Source organism: Leptosomus discolor, chromosome 1 (genome assembly GCF_034619465.1).
Source record: "Leptosomus discolor isolate bLepDis1 chromosome 1, bLepDis1.hap2, whole genome shotgun sequence".
Lineage (NCBI taxonomy): Eukaryota > Metazoa > Chordata > Aves > Leptosomiformes > Leptosomidae > Leptosomus > Leptosomus discolor.
In genome coordinates, this window is record NC_141391.1 from 12891515 (window position 1) to 12907984 (window position 16470).

Consider the following 16470-nt stretch of genomic DNA (forward strand, 5'->3'; position numbering starts at 1 on the left):
ATTATGTTGCTCAGCCACAAAAGGCTAATGTATGTGCATACAGCAGGATGTAGGAACAGTTCCTGACTGGATTCAAAACCCTGCATCTTATCTTAGGCTACAGCTAATTAATTTTATACACAGCACAAAGTACAGGGACAGAATCATAGAACGGTTTGGGTTGGAAGGGACCTTTAAAGATCATCATGGGCAGGGACACCTTCCACTAGACCAGGTTGCTCCAAGCCCCATCCGATCTGGCCTTGAGCACTGCCAGGGAGGGGGCAGCCACAGCTTCTCTGGGCAACCTGTGCCAGTGTCTCAGCACCCTCAGGGTGAAGAACTTCTTCCTTGTATCTAGTCTGAACCTGCCCTCTCCCAGCTTCCAACCATTACCCCTTGTCCTGTCACATTACATGCCTTTCCCCACCTTTCCTGCAGGCCCCCTTTGAGTGCTGGAAGGCCACTATAAGGTCTCCCCAAAGCCTTCTTCTCTTCTCTTCTCTGAGCTGAACAACCCCAACTCTCTCAGCCTGTCCTCACAGGGGAGGTGTTCCAGCCTCCTGATCTTCTTCATGGCCCTCCCCTGGACTCTCTCCAACAGCTCCATGTCTTTCTTATGCTGGGGGCTCCAGAGCTGGACGCAGTACTCCAGGTGAGGTCTCACCAGAGCAGAGCAGAGGGGTTGAATCACCTCCCTCAACCTGCTGGCCACACTTCTTTCGATGTGGCCCAGGATACGGTTGGCCTTCTGGGCTGTGAGTGCACATTGCTGGCACATGTCCAATTTTTCAGAATGGACAATATAGTACTTAACCCCTCCTAACTCCTCAAAAATCTACTCCCCTGGCCCCAAAGAACTCTGATTAGGGCTTCATGCAATTCAGGTAAGCCATGCATCACGATTCTAAGTAACTCCTACTTTCTGTTAAGTTACACTGGAAGAATTCTTGCTTATCTTGCAGGGCCACATTAATCCTTTCTCTTAATTTTTTAGTTACTGCAAGTTGTGGCCATTATGTTTGCACAATGTAATTTGATGTTTAAATCTCAGTGAATTGCCCCAGCTGCTTATCAGAGACAGCACTGTGGGCCCAAGTGTTCGTTTAGATGGCTAAGTCAGACTCTGTCTCTATGAAGCCTATAACGTGACTCATCACCTACTCTCTAAAGAGAGGAATGACTACTGTGCTGCAAATGTAGTCAGAACTGCAGAGTAGTTCCTCTGTTGCCTTGCAACTGTACCACTGATTTCTCAGAGGGGAAATACATCCTTACACTTGGGTTCTGTTTATTGTAACTCTCATTCTAAATGGTTGGACTTGCTTGCATGTAACAAGCAACAAGGAAGGTAAAATGGAAGTCGTATGTTCTAGCCTTAACTTTCCAGATATACCTACTTCAAAAGGTCTCAGCATCTCCTACCTTCCCTACGATGCAGCTCAATATAAATTGGTGGAAGTTTTATGTCACAAGTAAACAGATACTGAGACATTATTTTTAAGAACAGAAGGAAACTTCAAGTGACCTGTGCAGTAAGACTGGAAGGACTGATTTGGTAAAACTTTGAGTTATTACTGACACAGATGAGAAAAAAAGGTACAGCACATTCTCAAATAGTAGTTTAAAGGCATATGGATTTAAGGATAACAGCCTAAAAAGAATCTTGAAAACCAAACAGAGATAAAGTGCATGCAGATAAAGCAGGCCATTCCAATTTTTACAAGACGTCTTTTAAAGAGCTGTATGGCCACTTAATCCATTTTCTCTTCTTGGAAGCTGTCTGCATCATTCATGTAGTCTTCAAGATCATCATATCTCTGCAAATAAAATACAACCTGGATTATTTTATCAATGTTTAATAACCGAGTTACATAAAGACTGCTTTTTCTTTTTCTTCAATACATTAACAAGCATGCCAATAGCAATTCAGAAGCAATGATATCTGAAAGCTTGCTAAAGGCAATCGTACTACAAGTTGTCTTAAAATAGTTCATAAAGTGTTTCTGAATAATTCAAAGTACTTCAGTGTAAACAGAACCGTAAAATATTTTGCTGTGCCTCACATATGTGTTTTCAAGCTTTCTAAGTTACAACTTGAGTTTGGTGCATTGCTGCTTTCAAATGAAACAGGAGCCTGCCCACCACAGCCCAGAGATCATGCAGCTGTCAAAAAGCTTCACGTCAAAAGCTGACACAAACTCTGTGTGAACACAGCAGCATACCACTGTTTGAGAGACTGGGTCAGCAGAAGTGGATGAATGATTAAACTGAGTTATATTATTGAAGCCCAGTAATTCAGAACTGATCAATTAAATGAGACATTTTATCTCAGCTTACTTTTATCTACTTGGAAAAGGATACATCAAATTACCCAGTCGTACCTTCTGAATCCACCCACTGTCTTCCAAATGGCTGAAAAGCCGTTCGACTGTGTCTTTGACTGGTTCATCCTGAACACCATCCAACTCGGTAATGGAGCTGCAATCCACATACAACTTGTATTTGAAGTGCTTCAAATTATGATAAACTCTTGTACGATTTGCACACACCATGCCGACCTTCAAAACCTGGGACAAAGTGAACAAATCATTCTCTCCAACAGAACTGTGATTATCCTGACAAGATAAAGAGCGGCTAAGTCAGTCTGGTAAGACTTTATCAGTCAGTCTAGGAAGATCTTTTGAATAATTAAATAAACAGAATAACACTACATGCATAAAATCAGTGCAAAACCACATAGTTTTCACAGCCACAGCAGGTCAATTTTTGAGCAAGCGGGCAGCCAGCAAGTCTATGCAATGGTAGCTTATCAGTACTGTTTCCTTGCAAACACAACCATGTTTATAATTGGTAGTATCTTTCCCATCTCCTGGTGGAACTTTGTTAGAAAATCACTTTTAGACAACCATCATATTGTGAAAGCAGAGGAAGAGAAATTATTTGATTACTTTTGCTTAATATGTAGTACTTCCTTGGGACATGAAATACCAGTTCTATCATTTTGTAAAATGAATAATATTCAATATTTCTTCAAGAAATACACATGAATACAAATAGACATATGTCTAAAAACATGTATTTAATAAATATATAAAGATACTGGATTTCATAAAAACAAAACCTGAAAACTGAAGTTTTATACAATGCAAATGTTAATCTGCAGCTGGAGGTATAGCCAGGCCATAATGCTGTAGAAATCAAAGCCTCTGCATCTCGCAGCTACTACCGGTTTTACTTCTACAACTTCCATGTAGAAAAGACAGAACTGTCTCATTTAATAATAAACTGTCTTATTGAATAGTCTTCTTTACAGCAATATTAATAGAGAAACAAACGGTAAACATGCATGTAAATACATAACCAGAGCACAGATTAGAGTAGATTCATCATCATCTGTCTGCACTAACATTACATACAGGCAAGTATTTGCACGTGTCTTGAACACAGATTTTATACAAAGATGTTAAGCAGTGAATGCGTTTACCTGAAAATGCTGAGTAATATATTGGTTACAAGAGTCTTTGGCAATCCTAAAGCTTCACTAGGACTATACGGAATTGGAGGCATGGGGAAGGAGAAAGAGCCAAAGTTCATCTACATTTAAGGACATTCTGCATTTCACAAGAGTAAGTTTTGTTCCATTTCTACAAGAGTAGTTCCAGCACCCACAATGGCTAATCGGACGAGTAGTAGACGAGTAGTAGACCAATTACTACTCCAACCCATGGAGATAAAGCCTACGAGATAAGAAATCTACATCTGCCTGGTTTTTGGAGGGCAGGTTTTCTACACTCAAAAGCAACATAAACAATACATGTGTAAAGAAATTCAACTCATGATACATACAGGAGAAACTGGTTTAGTTTTACTAAAAAATCCCCCAAAACATCAAGATATCCTTCAAGGGCAACATTGTTTTGGACTGATGTCTTGCCACACCTTTGCAAGTATCAAACAGGTAAATGCCTAAAGGTCAAAGGCTCTTTGCATCAGTAATGCAAGCTGCAATGGCATTACTATTTCAAATTACACACATCTCTTTTTTTATTTTCTTAAATATATAAATATACTTAATTTCTTAAACATATTAACCAGCAGCTCAACTGATATAAGCAGGCATAACATCACTGAAGTAAAAAAAGACACGCTCACTCAAAAGAGCTTTTGATCTGACCTACAGACCTACAGTCTGAAATTTTAACCATCTTGAGATAAAAAATTCCCATTCCTATATTGCAGTTCTCTACTGATCATGCACACGTACCTATACACAGCTCCATTTTCTACTCTCCCCAAAACTGAAAAGCTACGGCTTGTGTTTCGTGCTAGAGGCACTTCTGAAGTGCAAGACTACCAACCAATGCACAACCTTGATTCATTCAAATTTCCAGAAGTACCGTTTCAAACACTGAAACAATCAAGAACTGAGCTGTGGTGTTTCACAGAGGATTTCAGAGCTTTTCAAGTATCCCAAGCAGTGAGGTGCAGCATCTGGAACTGTAGGTGATGTAAAACAGGAGATACCATCTTGCATCAAACTGATGGCCCAGTTCTTCCCCTGTGACACCAGCTAGCAGGAGATATTTAGGAAGTTAGTGTAAGATGCAGGACGAACACCAGAATGATCGTAACATCACCATACAGCAGTCAACATTTAAGACTGTATCATCCCAACTATCGTGTCCCATAGTGTAGAAGCAGCTTCCCCAAGAACCTGTCTAATCCCTTTTGGGACCCACTAACACTTTTCACTTCCAAAGTATCTTGTGGCAATGAGTTTCATTGGTTATTTATGTGCGAGGTGTAAAGTATTTCTTCATTGGAGAAATGCCAGAGGCAAATAGCTAAGTATCGTGTAATGTAATTATGTATTGTGTTTTTTAAGCAAGAAAGATTGTCTAAAAATACAATGCTATTTCAGAATGCAGCTTTGGAAAGAATCTTAGTACTGTACTCATTCTAATTTTTTCCTCTCGCAGTTCTCAGTGACTCTGTCCTAATGCTTAACTTATCTACTCAAGCTGGCCATATCAGCCAAAGTTGTGTTAAATCACTTTGTACGGAATGCAGGAGCATAGCCTGACAACAGCACAACATGCAGGGGCTGGATCCACGTCCCCTAAGCATTATTATAAATAGAAGTAGAACACCAAGACAGGGAGCAGAAAACAGTTTACAATCCAGGTGACACAGGAGCAAAGAAGTGTGTATGGGGGCACCTATACCTCTAAACCATTTGATTCTCCCTGACCACAGAGGAATGAGGATTGGCAGCTACCCACAGAACAATCACTGCAAGCCTAAGCAAAACTGGAACAGCTGTTTCTCTTCTCTTTCTACTGGCAAAGCAGAATACTTCAGAGATGAGAGAAAAGGAAAATTTTATGCAGAAGAGAGTTGGAGGTCTGTTTTTGTTCTCTCCACATCCACTTTTCTCGGGTATTTTCAAATAAAACTTTAGAAAATAGTCCAACTACATGTTTCCATTCAATCTGATCCTCCAGTGCTGAACTGCCTTCTCTTTCAGTCAATTAAGCTCTTGAAGTGCCAGTTTGATGTAGCTCTGGGTGCCTTTTCTTTCCTGGTTTCTTTTTCCTCAATTGGCAGGACAAGTTGATCAATGCATTGCCAGCAGAACTTCAAAGACTACTTGAGAACAGTACCTTTAGCAGTCTAAATTAGAGGTCACCATAAGAACATGAATGCTGCATTACTACGAAAAATTACTGGAAAGTGCTCAGTAACACTCTCTCCTGGGTCTGCTCTACAGCCCCTGAGCTATACTGAGCATGCACATGGCAGACATCTCACCAGATGCTGGGGTACACAGGGTAAAAAAAGCTCTCGTTTTCTACTGTCAAGCTGAAGAGGACAAAAATTAACTAGCAAGTTAGTCCAATATTTAGTAGGGTATTTTAAGTTTTTTCCAAAGTGAAAAATAGCCAATGCTTTATCAAGGACAACATTTGGACAGCAGTGAGGGAATTGCTACTGTTATTTCCACAGTTAAGTTGGAAGTTGAGTAAAGATTAAATTTTTGTCATAGTTCACTTATTTCTGGTTAGGAAAGGCACACACTTCCCATGAAAAACTGAGCACTTTAAAATTAGTGATCTACATTTAGAGACCTGTATGTAAGGAAGAATAATGACTGTACAATGGACTGTGCTATCAGTGCTAGTATGATTGCCAAGAACTTACTGTCTTCCTGCAACAAGCAAGGGGAAAAGCCTTGCTGGAAAAGCCTAGCTCTCTTGACTATCATGCACAGACAGACTTAGCAAAACAGGGCACTAACAACTGCTGCTCAGAAGGGCCTGTAATCTATTTAAGAAAAACTGTGGCACAGATTTTCCTAGAGTCTGCATTACACGCAGAGCCCAATACAATGGCATAATGATAATCACACTGAGACCCCTCAGATCTCCAAGTTAGAATATTTGCAAAGATCCAAACAATATAGGCTTGAGCTGCAGTAAGGCGTACTTCCAGTCTGATGAGGGCTTAATTTTATTTTTATATAAGAAATCTCATTATACTGCATTTCAAAATACATTGTAAATACAACTTGTTCTGACACTATTTTTTCATCAAATACTGTGAGGAACTTTTTTTTTTTTCCTTTTCCACTCACAAAGAAAAGGCATATATCTTCTATACCTCCTGAAAGGGAAGAAAGGCAGAACTTGAGTATCAGCTTCATACAAAACTGTAGCAATGTTTTATCTTTGACAAATCACGTGCTTTGAGTTTATTATAAGAGGTCATGAATGACATTACTTAAGAAGGTCATATGCATACCTAATCACAGCAGTTACTGGTAGCTGTAAATTTGAAAGGAAGATCCCTAAATATTAGGAACACTCAGGTTCTTCAGGTCTTCAAAAGCCTCAGCTGTGAAATGTAAAAAAATTGACTGCTCGAGTAATCCATAACGACTGCCTACTGCAACATCATGTGACAACATGAAAGATGTGTTTCATTCCAAAAATACAATTTAATCCAAAACATCCTAGTAGAGACAACTGAGTGAGAAAAAGATGCAAGACTACCTAGATGGAAATGTTTTCTAGTTTGGACACATAGTTCTGATAATGCAGTAATGAGAAAAAGGCTCTAATAAAATGTATTGAAGTAGTTAGGAACAAGTCTTCTCAAAAGGAGATCAGCAATTTTAAGCGTCAAAGCAACTGGGATGTCAAGATACTTTGTCCCGAGTGAACACCTACATGGGAAATAGCAGATGTGAAACAATCTGAAGAATGAAGGGGTAAATTCTGACTAGGCTGCACTTGGACCATTAGAATGACAGTGGCACTATTTCACTTAGTGTTCTGACCTACAGCAAACAAGACCTGTTCGAGCGCACCCGGACGCTCCAAACGCCAGAGGCACAGAATTAGCAAACCTAGTGACCCAATGTAGCACCTGCCTTAATTGCAACAAAATAGAAAACAATTGATCAATGGAGATGATTGTCAATTATACAGAAAGTTACTTTTAAAGTGTTTCTGGAAGCTAATCAACACAAGACTCCTGCTGGGAACGTCTTAAGGGCATTACCAGCACACACAAAGGTAAAGGGCTTTCAAGTGATGTAATTTCAGTGAAAAGTCATTCTGGTATTTAGCATATATGTAAATCTGAGGCAAATGTCATTCTTGATTTAAAGTCTTAGACTCCTAGCATAAGGAGATAGGATAAAAAAAAAGTCATAGTATTTCTCAGGTACTTGGTGAAAACTAGGAATGCCAGGCATGTTCAGGACATCACTCAGTCATGTAATTTCTTTAACAGTTTTTTTTCTTTCTTTAAGACACACATCTGCTTTAGGATTTTCAATCTTCTATTAAATGTTCTCTGACAAAACAAAAAGCTACTTTAGGAATAACTGATTGAGAGCTCATATTAGCACTTTGGTTAATATGCAAATCTTCATGTGTGCTGTTAGCCTCTCTGACACACACAGCGCCAGACTGCCTCCCCATGCATCACAGAAGACAAGCATGCCGAGTAGGTGTGTAGGATGCCATGTACCTAGTTTCCCTCCTGCTCTGCATGAGATTCAGACTGTAGAGATTTGAAGCAGAGGAAAAATTGAGGCAAATGTTAATTTTTACTTGAGGGCAAGAGCTATCAATAAATCCTAACATATGTCTTAAAGCCCTTCATCTTTTTTATTATTAAGTCCAGCTCATGGTTGGGTATAATTACTAGCACTTACTGCAGCACAAGTACATGTGCTGCATCAGGTACTCATATTAAGTGGCAAAAATGAGAAAGAAACAGCGCACCGATCTTGTGATGGAGGCAAAAAACAAAGGTCATAGAAAAGTCCAAGATTTACTGTCTTGATAAAAGTTACATTTATTTGAGGATACTTTTCATGACCTCTTTCCCAACATATGATGTCCAATGACAGGACAAGGGGCAACGGGTGCAAGCTGGAGCACAGGAGGTTCCACATTAACATAAGGAAAAACTTTTTTGCTGTGAGGTTGACAGAGCACTGGAACAGGCTACCCAGAGAGGTTGTGGAGTCTCCTTCTCTGAAGACATTCAAGACCTGCCTGGATGCGTTCTGTTTGATCTACTCTAGGTGGTCCTGCTTTGGCGGCGGGGGGGTTGGACTAGATGAACTTTCGAGGTCCCTTCCAACCCCTAACATTCTGTGATGATGTGATATAAGAAAGGATTGGGGGAGTGGGGGTGGGTATCAGGGGGCTGCAGGGCACAGAGTGCAATGCCTCTATTCATCCTTTCAAGTTTCATAGGAACTCCCTTCATAATCCCTAGCTAAATCCAAGACTATACTCCGCCAAACTGCAAAATCGTCCTCACATTTTAAAAATTAATAGGGTTTAGGCATGGAACTACAGTAGCTTAACTCTTGCCTCTAGCATTATAGTGTGTTGATAGGTTTTCTATTCCTTGTCTGATTTTCTGTAACACCAGGCAAAGCTTAATAATAATTATTATATAGGGTGCTTGTTTGAAGTTACCTGCTTGTCATCTGACATGAAGTCATCTGCTTCCAAAGTTCTACTATTGTAAAGCTTTCCAGAGAGCAGCACATTAAACTTACAAAGCCGATTCAATTCACAGGCCTGACAAGATGTATTTCTCCCATTTTTCAAGATTATGCGAACATCCGGGTAACAATCCACCCGCTCCTGAAAAACAGATTTCAAATAACATTAAGAATCTCCGTAGACTGAAAGATGTCTCAAACAGGCTGCCGAGTACTCCGTAGTCACACAAAACCAGTGCAAGAGAAACTAAAGAGATTCAAATATGAAATCTTTCACCATTCAGTTGTGAACATAAACCTTCTCAATCATTTTCCAACACTTCACTCTGTTCTAGTTCATTAATTCTTTCTTTCAGTTTCAGACCTAAAGTATGGCTCCTGCATCCTGGCACTTACTTTTCTCTCTTTTTCTTTTTTTTTAATTTTTTTTTTTTTTTTTTTTTTTTGGAGGTGGTGCAACTATATCAGTTGGTCTGCTTCAAATAAATACACTGTCTCTCTCCGCTGGACATACTCCATTACTATCACCACACCTATTGCACTAACACTATTCTAGTAGTTCACATACAATGACCAGGTTACTGTATATTGACTTCATTTCTTCTAAAGTAGTAGAAAGTTCATTAGGAACATACTCGTATGTTGTTTCGTGGGAGGAGGAAGAAAGTTTGTTTTAACATTTAGCAAGTGACAAAAAATCCACAAAAAGTCATCTGCTGAATGCAGGAGAAGCATTCAGGTAACTGAGAACAGATTCTGTTCTGTTACCTGAATGTTTAGCTGGTTATAAACACATAAAATACTTCCGATCGTTAAGTATCAAAACAAGTTACATAAGGTAAAGAACAATGAGTTTGTATTAAAAAAGTATATATAATTATAGCAATTACTGAGACTTAGAGTATTAAAAAAACCCCATCAGTGATAATGTGATTTGGAGCTCACGTCATTATTTCAAGTAGACACTACATACCCTGTATCGATCTTTCCAGCGACTTCTAGAGATTAAGTTCTCAAGACGAGGCTGAATGAAGCGGTCATCCAAATAATGAAGCGAGAGCAGCATATCTTGCGCATACTTCTTCTGTCTTGTTCCATCTGTTCAGCGAGAGTCATTACTAATTTGCTGACCACCCGACATTGTACAAGTTTCTTCAAATAAAATCTTCAAGGACATTATGCTTCTGCATACTAAAAACTATGAATTACTTTAATAAATTGTTACTGATTACATTTGCTACTGTTATCCATAAAAGTGATCCATGCATCTTCGATAAACATATATTTAATTATTTTAGAAGTCTGTATCACAAGAGGTACATGAATAAACTCTACAATGAAGGTTAAAATGAAAAGCTGTCATCCCAAATGAAGACCCATTCATCCGATCCCATTTAAAAGAATGGAAGAGGGGGCAGGGGAAGTGTCCTGCGTTTTGTCCAGTTTATGTAAGCTGTCCATAATGCGTAAGGGACAAGGTTGCAGTCTGTGAAAACAAACGGCTCTGAGCTGATTCATAGCAGAAATTTTGACAACTCTCTTCATCACTTACAAAAAACATATAGAAACTGGCCTTTACACTTCAGCAGCACAGTCAGATGCCCTGAGTTAGGCAGCGTAAGTACTTTCAAATACTTAAGCTAAAGAAATCAACAAGTATGAGGATGAGTAGAATTTCCACTATTTCACAACTGTCTCCCTGTACTAGTTTTGCCTGGGATAGAATTAATTTTCTTCCTAATAGCTGGTACAGTGCTCTGTTTTGGATTTAGTATGAGAATAATGTTGATAACACACTGATGTTTTAGTTGTTGCTGAGCAGTGCTTACCCTATGTCAGGGATTCTTCAGTTTCCCATGCTCTGCCAGGTGCACAAGCAGCTGGGAGGGAGCACTGCCAAGGACAGCCGACCCAAAGTAGCCAAAAGAATATTCCAAACCATAGGATGTCGTGCTCAGTACATAAACTGGAGAGAGCTGGCCAGGGCGGCTGGATCACTGCTCAGGGACTGGCTGGGCATTGGTCAGAGGGCAGTGAGCAATGGCATTGTGCATAATTTGTTTTTCTCTGGTTTTATTTCCTTCTCTTTTGTTGTCTTCCTTTTCATTATAATTATATTTTATTTCAATTATTAAACTCTTCTTATCTCCACCCACAAGTTTTACTTTTTTCTCCCAATTTCCTCCCCATCCCACTGGCGTGGTGAAGGAGCGAGCAAGCAGCTGAGTGGTGCTTAGCTGCCGGCTGGCATTAAATCCACAACACTCCCAAATATGTCCTGGACTCCAGGAATTAAACAGGACTTTCACAGGTGCTTCAGCGAGCACAGACACACAAGTTGATTCAGCTACCTTCCCTAGTCTTTCAGCAATGCTGTTAACAAAGAAACAGAACCAAGAAGGACCACTGGCTACCTAGCTTTCTATATAAAACCAGTTAATTGTCATTATCATTATAGCCACCATAATTACAATTATAAGGCTATATATTCATGGCTATGTTCACGCTATAATATGTTCTTCAGAAAGATAGAATACAACCTCCAAGTCACCCGCATAGCCGATCTACTTCCAGCACCTTGGCAATAGGTTGTTAGTTTTGTAGAGCAGATACAGTTTGAAATAGAAGGAAGCTATTACAACGTAAATCTGGCAAAGTTTACTCACTACTTTTCATAAGCTTGTTTTCACTTGGTAAAACAAAACAAAGCAAAACTAACACCTGAAAGAACTAGCAGTGGTAGATGAAAAGGTATTTTTAGCTCCAAGAATACAGAGCCTTTATCCTGAAGACTGTGGTGTACTTCAGTTTCTCCACCCTCTCTGAGCTCCTGACGACACCAAGACACCCTTTGGCACTCTGCTGACTCCTCCCACAACCTGACGCCGACAGTCCTCTCATTAATCCCATCTTTACAGTGCTTCTGAAACTACAGGTGAGGCTGCCATTCCGCTCCACTAAGCCAAATGCCAAAAAAGCACTTCCTCAGGAAGAACAGGACAAGAAGTACTGACTGTAGCTGAAATTTATTTGTTTTTTTCCTGAAAGCACAAACGTTAAAATAATAATAAAAAAAAATCAGATAAGGAGTAATCTCCATAACTAAAATTACTTGTTATCTATCAAATTCCTCAGAAAAAGCTATGAAGCAGGAGACATTTTGACAAATCAGCTGACCTTGCAATGTTCTCATTGAGACACCTACTTTGAAACTGATTTCACTTTCATCCTGGAACTGTTACTACTGATCAACACAGAAACACTTCCCTACATCTCAGAATGCCTTCTAGGCTCAAAACAATTAAGTCTACACATTTTTCCAAGATTACTCTATTCTTTTCAGACAGATTAGGTTTTTTTCCCCCCCAGAGTCACAGAGCAGCAAACCCAAGAACAGATCTCAGGACCCACAGTCCTATACTCTGATCAGGAGACACATCTTTCCCTAGAATAAATGTCTTTGTATAACTTTGAATGCACTATTATATTATTTAGTGCAATTTACTTACCATATAATGAGCTCAGAAAAGTGTCATCAATCGCATTTATGAGGAAAGCCTTTACTATTCTTTTGAAGTGTACATAATGATCGCAGCAAGATACTGGGAAGAAAGCAGTATAACCGGAATTAAAAAAAAAAAAAAAAAAAAAAATTTAAGCAATGTTAAAAGTCCTGTAAGAATTCTTTCTTTCCATTATTGTAAATTTAGAATTTTAAAGTCATTTAAATACAGGTTTAAAAATAATTTCAACGTACAACATTCATACCCTTAAGACCTTGCCTTTAAATAGTGCTTCTCATGCCAATAACCTTAATGAAGCATCCTAAAGCCTCTCGTCCTTCCAACAAGAAGAGCCCACAGTAACAGCTACAAACTAAAAGAGAATCGTCTGTTCTATGAATAGCAGGGAATAACGCAAACCAGCAAAGGCCAGGCTTACAGGTTTCTGTTTGTTTGTTTCTTCTTTTTTCTAACATTCTTTCATATACACACAATTCTGCTCAGATCTTTACTGGGGAAGAAACACTACAAATGCTCATGACCACCTACACTAGCGCTGACTATCCCATCGGTACATGCCTACCTCTGAACAACAAAATACGTAAGAAGGCGGAGTTCTGTTTCAAATCTCTCTGCCCCATCCAGATACCAGTTTTCATAAAAGATCAACAAAGTTTTCTTGCTCTGTAGTTTGGCTGAAATTGACCCACAAATTCAGAAACTCCTACAGACCTGTGCTCTCAAGTCTCTCCACCATGGAATAAAAACACATTTAAAAAAAAAATCCCAAGCCCCCAAAAAACCAAACTCATGGCAAGATTTTTACAACACTCTCCAGAAGAGAATTTCTCCAGAACTAACATTGCTGCTCTTAGCATACATCACAAGACAGCATGATGCTTTTAGGTCTCTACAGGAACGACTCCATCATAGTTAGCCTATTTCATCCTAAATCAGACCAACTTAAAAATCTATGCAATAGGGTCTCCCTTCCTTCCTGACAAATTATACCCTCCCTTTAATGAGACAGAAAGGCTGCAAGAGTTTACTGCAAAATCAGAGCACTTCCACAATAAATAAAAGCCTTTTAGGAATCTGTTTTTAAACTATCATATCCTATTACAAAGTACTTGTACCTACAGTCCATCAGTATTTATTACAGCACTACAAGCAGGTAATACTTATAGAATTGTCACTAATTTTAATCTTACAGTGTGGGACGTAGTATGACAGCAACTTGCTATTTGATGTATTTAGCTCCTTCTGCTGTGGCTGGGTTTTCCTCTTTACATGCTCTGTGTTGTCATCATCTTCCTCTACTATAAAATCTTTCATGCTGTCACTGTCAGTGCCACTGCTTCCTGTTGGTGTGAGGGGCGAGTGACAGAGTGGTTCCTCTTCTATTTCTGCTTCTTCGTTAGAATCCTAATTAAAAAGTATTTCAAACACAAGAATTTTCAGTGTTTGCACTGGCAAAATACAACATATACCAGATAAGATTTTTGACCTTCTAATAACACCATTTGTCCAATTAACAAGAAATAGTACGTTTCAAAAAAAATACATCATTCTGTACTACATGACAATTACTTCCAGCTTTAAATCAGCCACCTCCATGTACGTCTTGTCAGTCTATCTGTAGGAATTAAACTAACATGAGATCTCTAAGTTACTTCAGCAGGTATTTTGCTTCTTGATACAAATCATTTGATAGTCCTCTCACGTGTCTCTTTACGGAAGAAAAGGAATGATACTTTTTCCTTTCTGACTACATAGAGAAGAGATACCTGTGTTCTAAGCTGCTTAGTCATCAGGTTGCCTGAAAGAATTAAATGCAAATGAAAGGAAATACTTAAACCCTCACTAACTAAAATTAAACTCAAGATAAAGATTTTCAGCAGTCAGTATTATCTAGTTCATGTAACAACTGTTAAAATGTGACAGAACTACCGATTTGTCACGAATAAAAAACCAATCAAAATAAATAAAATCCCACTGATTTGTATCTGTTAGTCTTTGCCTTCCTCTACACCCAGTGTTCTCTCCAATGGAATTTCAAAGCTAAAATCCAGACCTCACAATTTTCACCGCTGCAAGATCTCCAAGTTGCTCTTTGTCTTGCAAGTTCTTTCAATTTCGCAAACACTTTCTGTTTCTTACTAGTAGAAACATTTTCTATAGGGCAGGTTTTATCAGGTTGCTGTTCTTCAGAACTCCCATCTTCATCCATTATACAGGGGCGTTTAGCAAAAACTTTTCTAACAAGTATGTCACTGTCCTCGCTTTCATCACTGTCATACAAGACACAGGTGTTCAACCTTTTACGCTTCCCAGGCATGACACACTCATCCTCACCATCTTCTGTTACTTCCCTGTCGTGGCTTTTCTCTTCCTGATCTGAAAGCCTGTTCTTCACAACAGTTTCATCTTTTTCATCTGCTTCATCTTCTGATGTGGTAGGCTCTTCCTCCTCAGAGGTACCTGAGGATTCATCATTGCTGTCAAGCAGTATGAGCTCCCTTTTAGTGCGTCTCCAGTCAACTCGGGATTTGGATGATGACAGTTCCGTTCCTGCTGTCTTATTTCTTGTTTCGTACCTTCTGACTGCTTTTATCTCCATTGGAAGGCTGTGACAACACAACAAAATATAAACCGGTAAGACAAAGCACTTATTACATTATGCCATTCAAAAATAAAAAAGTACAAGGGGATCCATATTTTGTTACAATGCACTCATGACATAGTAGTACCATTACTGAGACACACCTGCAGAAATCGGCACCAAACAAACCTAAGCACCCAAAACAACTTCTGAAGAGAGCATACCTTACTCAAAAAACGTAAAGCAGAACTGCCCACACCCAGCACGAACGGAAAAATCAGGTCCGAAGGGCAACTATAGATCCCATCGTCCCCTCCAACGCTAGAAGCCTACAGCCGGGGCAGCGACCGTCCCTGTTCCCGAGGAGCAGGCCGCATCGCTCGTTCGGGATCACCATCCGCAGGCCTCACCGCGGAGCGGCCCGGCGCCCCGAGCCACTGCCCTCAGCTGGGGAAGGCCCAGCCCAGGCAGGCCGCCCGCCGGGCCCACCCCACCCCCGCCTGCCCGCCCCGCAGCGAGACCCGCCGCGTCGGAGGCGCCGCCGCCCGGGAGGAGCCGCTCCCCGCTCCCCACAGCGAACCGGAACCGGACGGGCCAAGCCCCCCCCGCCCCTCAGCAGCTCGCGCCCCAGCCGCTACTTTTACCGTTAAGGAGCCCGCGCCACAGCGCTGGAGCCATTGAGGAAAGGCTGCCGCCCCCCGGCTCTCCGCGCGCCGCGATTGGCCGCCGCTCCCTGTCACTCAGCGACCGCGATGTTTACGGAAGTGCTGGCAGGCCACGGGTGCGTCACGTGGTCGGCCGTGCTCCGCGGGTTGGCGGGCAGTGCTGGAGAGGTGAGGTCACGGGTTCGAGTCCTGGCCCCGGCACGGGGGGCAGCGCGCTGCGCTCTCCTCCCGTCCGGCGCCTCCTCCGGCAGGTCTCAAGCAGCGTTACAGTGTGGTCGTTTAGTTGTGATCTCGTTTTGGCTCGCCCTACGTGTACTCCTGAGGGAAATGTGTGTGGGCCTGTGAGGTGCGGCACCTCCCCGAAGGGGCTGCCGGTGACCCCTGCCGGTGACCGGTCGCTGAGGACCGGCCTGGCCTGAGGCTTACCCCGCCAGAGCTGCTGCTTTGGAGCTGCCAGCACCCTTCTCTGCAGCCTTGGGAACAAACCCGCTGGGTTTATTGATTTCAACCCCCAAACGACGGGGGCCGTGGAAGCAGGTTGTGGCAGCTGTAATTATGGGGATGTTTTGGGGGTGCCAGGCTGGGGCCCGGCTGGAGCCGAAATCACAGTGGTGTCCATGCTTGGGAAAGCCTCTGCCTGCCCACCCGTCCTCCGTGTGCCTTTTAGGAGAAAACAACACTTCCCTT

The 16470-nt window shown here is 41.1% G+C and overlaps 1 protein-coding gene across 4 annotated transcripts; it reads right to left on the minus strand.

Annotated features, from left to right (window-relative positions):
* Positions 1-408: 408 nt before the first annotated feature.
* CCDC82 (coiled-coil domain containing 82) lies at positions 409-15836 on the minus strand. 4 transcript variants are annotated; one of them, XM_086475991.1, is made up of 8 exons: positions 15763-15836; positions 14591-15143; positions 13728-13941; positions 12523-12615; positions 9987-10111; positions 8985-9155; positions 2364-2549; positions 409-1799 (listed from the first exon to the last, which is right to left on the minus strand). In XM_086475991.1, the coding sequence occupies exons 2-8, from the start codon at positions 15134-15136 to the stop codon at positions 1734-1736; spliced, it is 1401 nt and encodes a 466-aa protein (XP_086332117.1). In that variant the 5' UTR covers positions 15137-15143; positions 15763-15836; the 3' UTR covers positions 409-1733. The 4 variants fall into 4 exon arrangements, with proteins under 4 accessions (XP_086332117.1, XP_086332125.1, XP_086332133.1 ...); XM_086475999.1 differs by lacking the exon at positions 15763-15836 and adding an exon at positions 15343-15388; XM_086476007.1 differs by lacking the exon at positions 12523-12615.
* Between the last annotated feature and the right edge of the window lie 634 nt (positions 15837-16470).

Coding starts and splice junctions, on each gene's coding strand:
- CCDC82 (XM_086475991.1), bottom strand. CDS start 15,136: ATGGAGATAAAAGCAGTCAGAAGGTACGAAACAAGAAATAAGACAGCA. Junction 12,616..13,727: donor GTCATACTACGTCCCACACT/GTAAGATTAAAA, acceptor CTTTCTTCCCAG/TATCTTGCTGCGATCATTAT. Junction 9,156..9,986: donor GCTGGAAAGATCGATACAGG/GTATGTAGTGTC, acceptor TCTGTTTTTCAG/GAGCGGGTGGATTGTTACCC.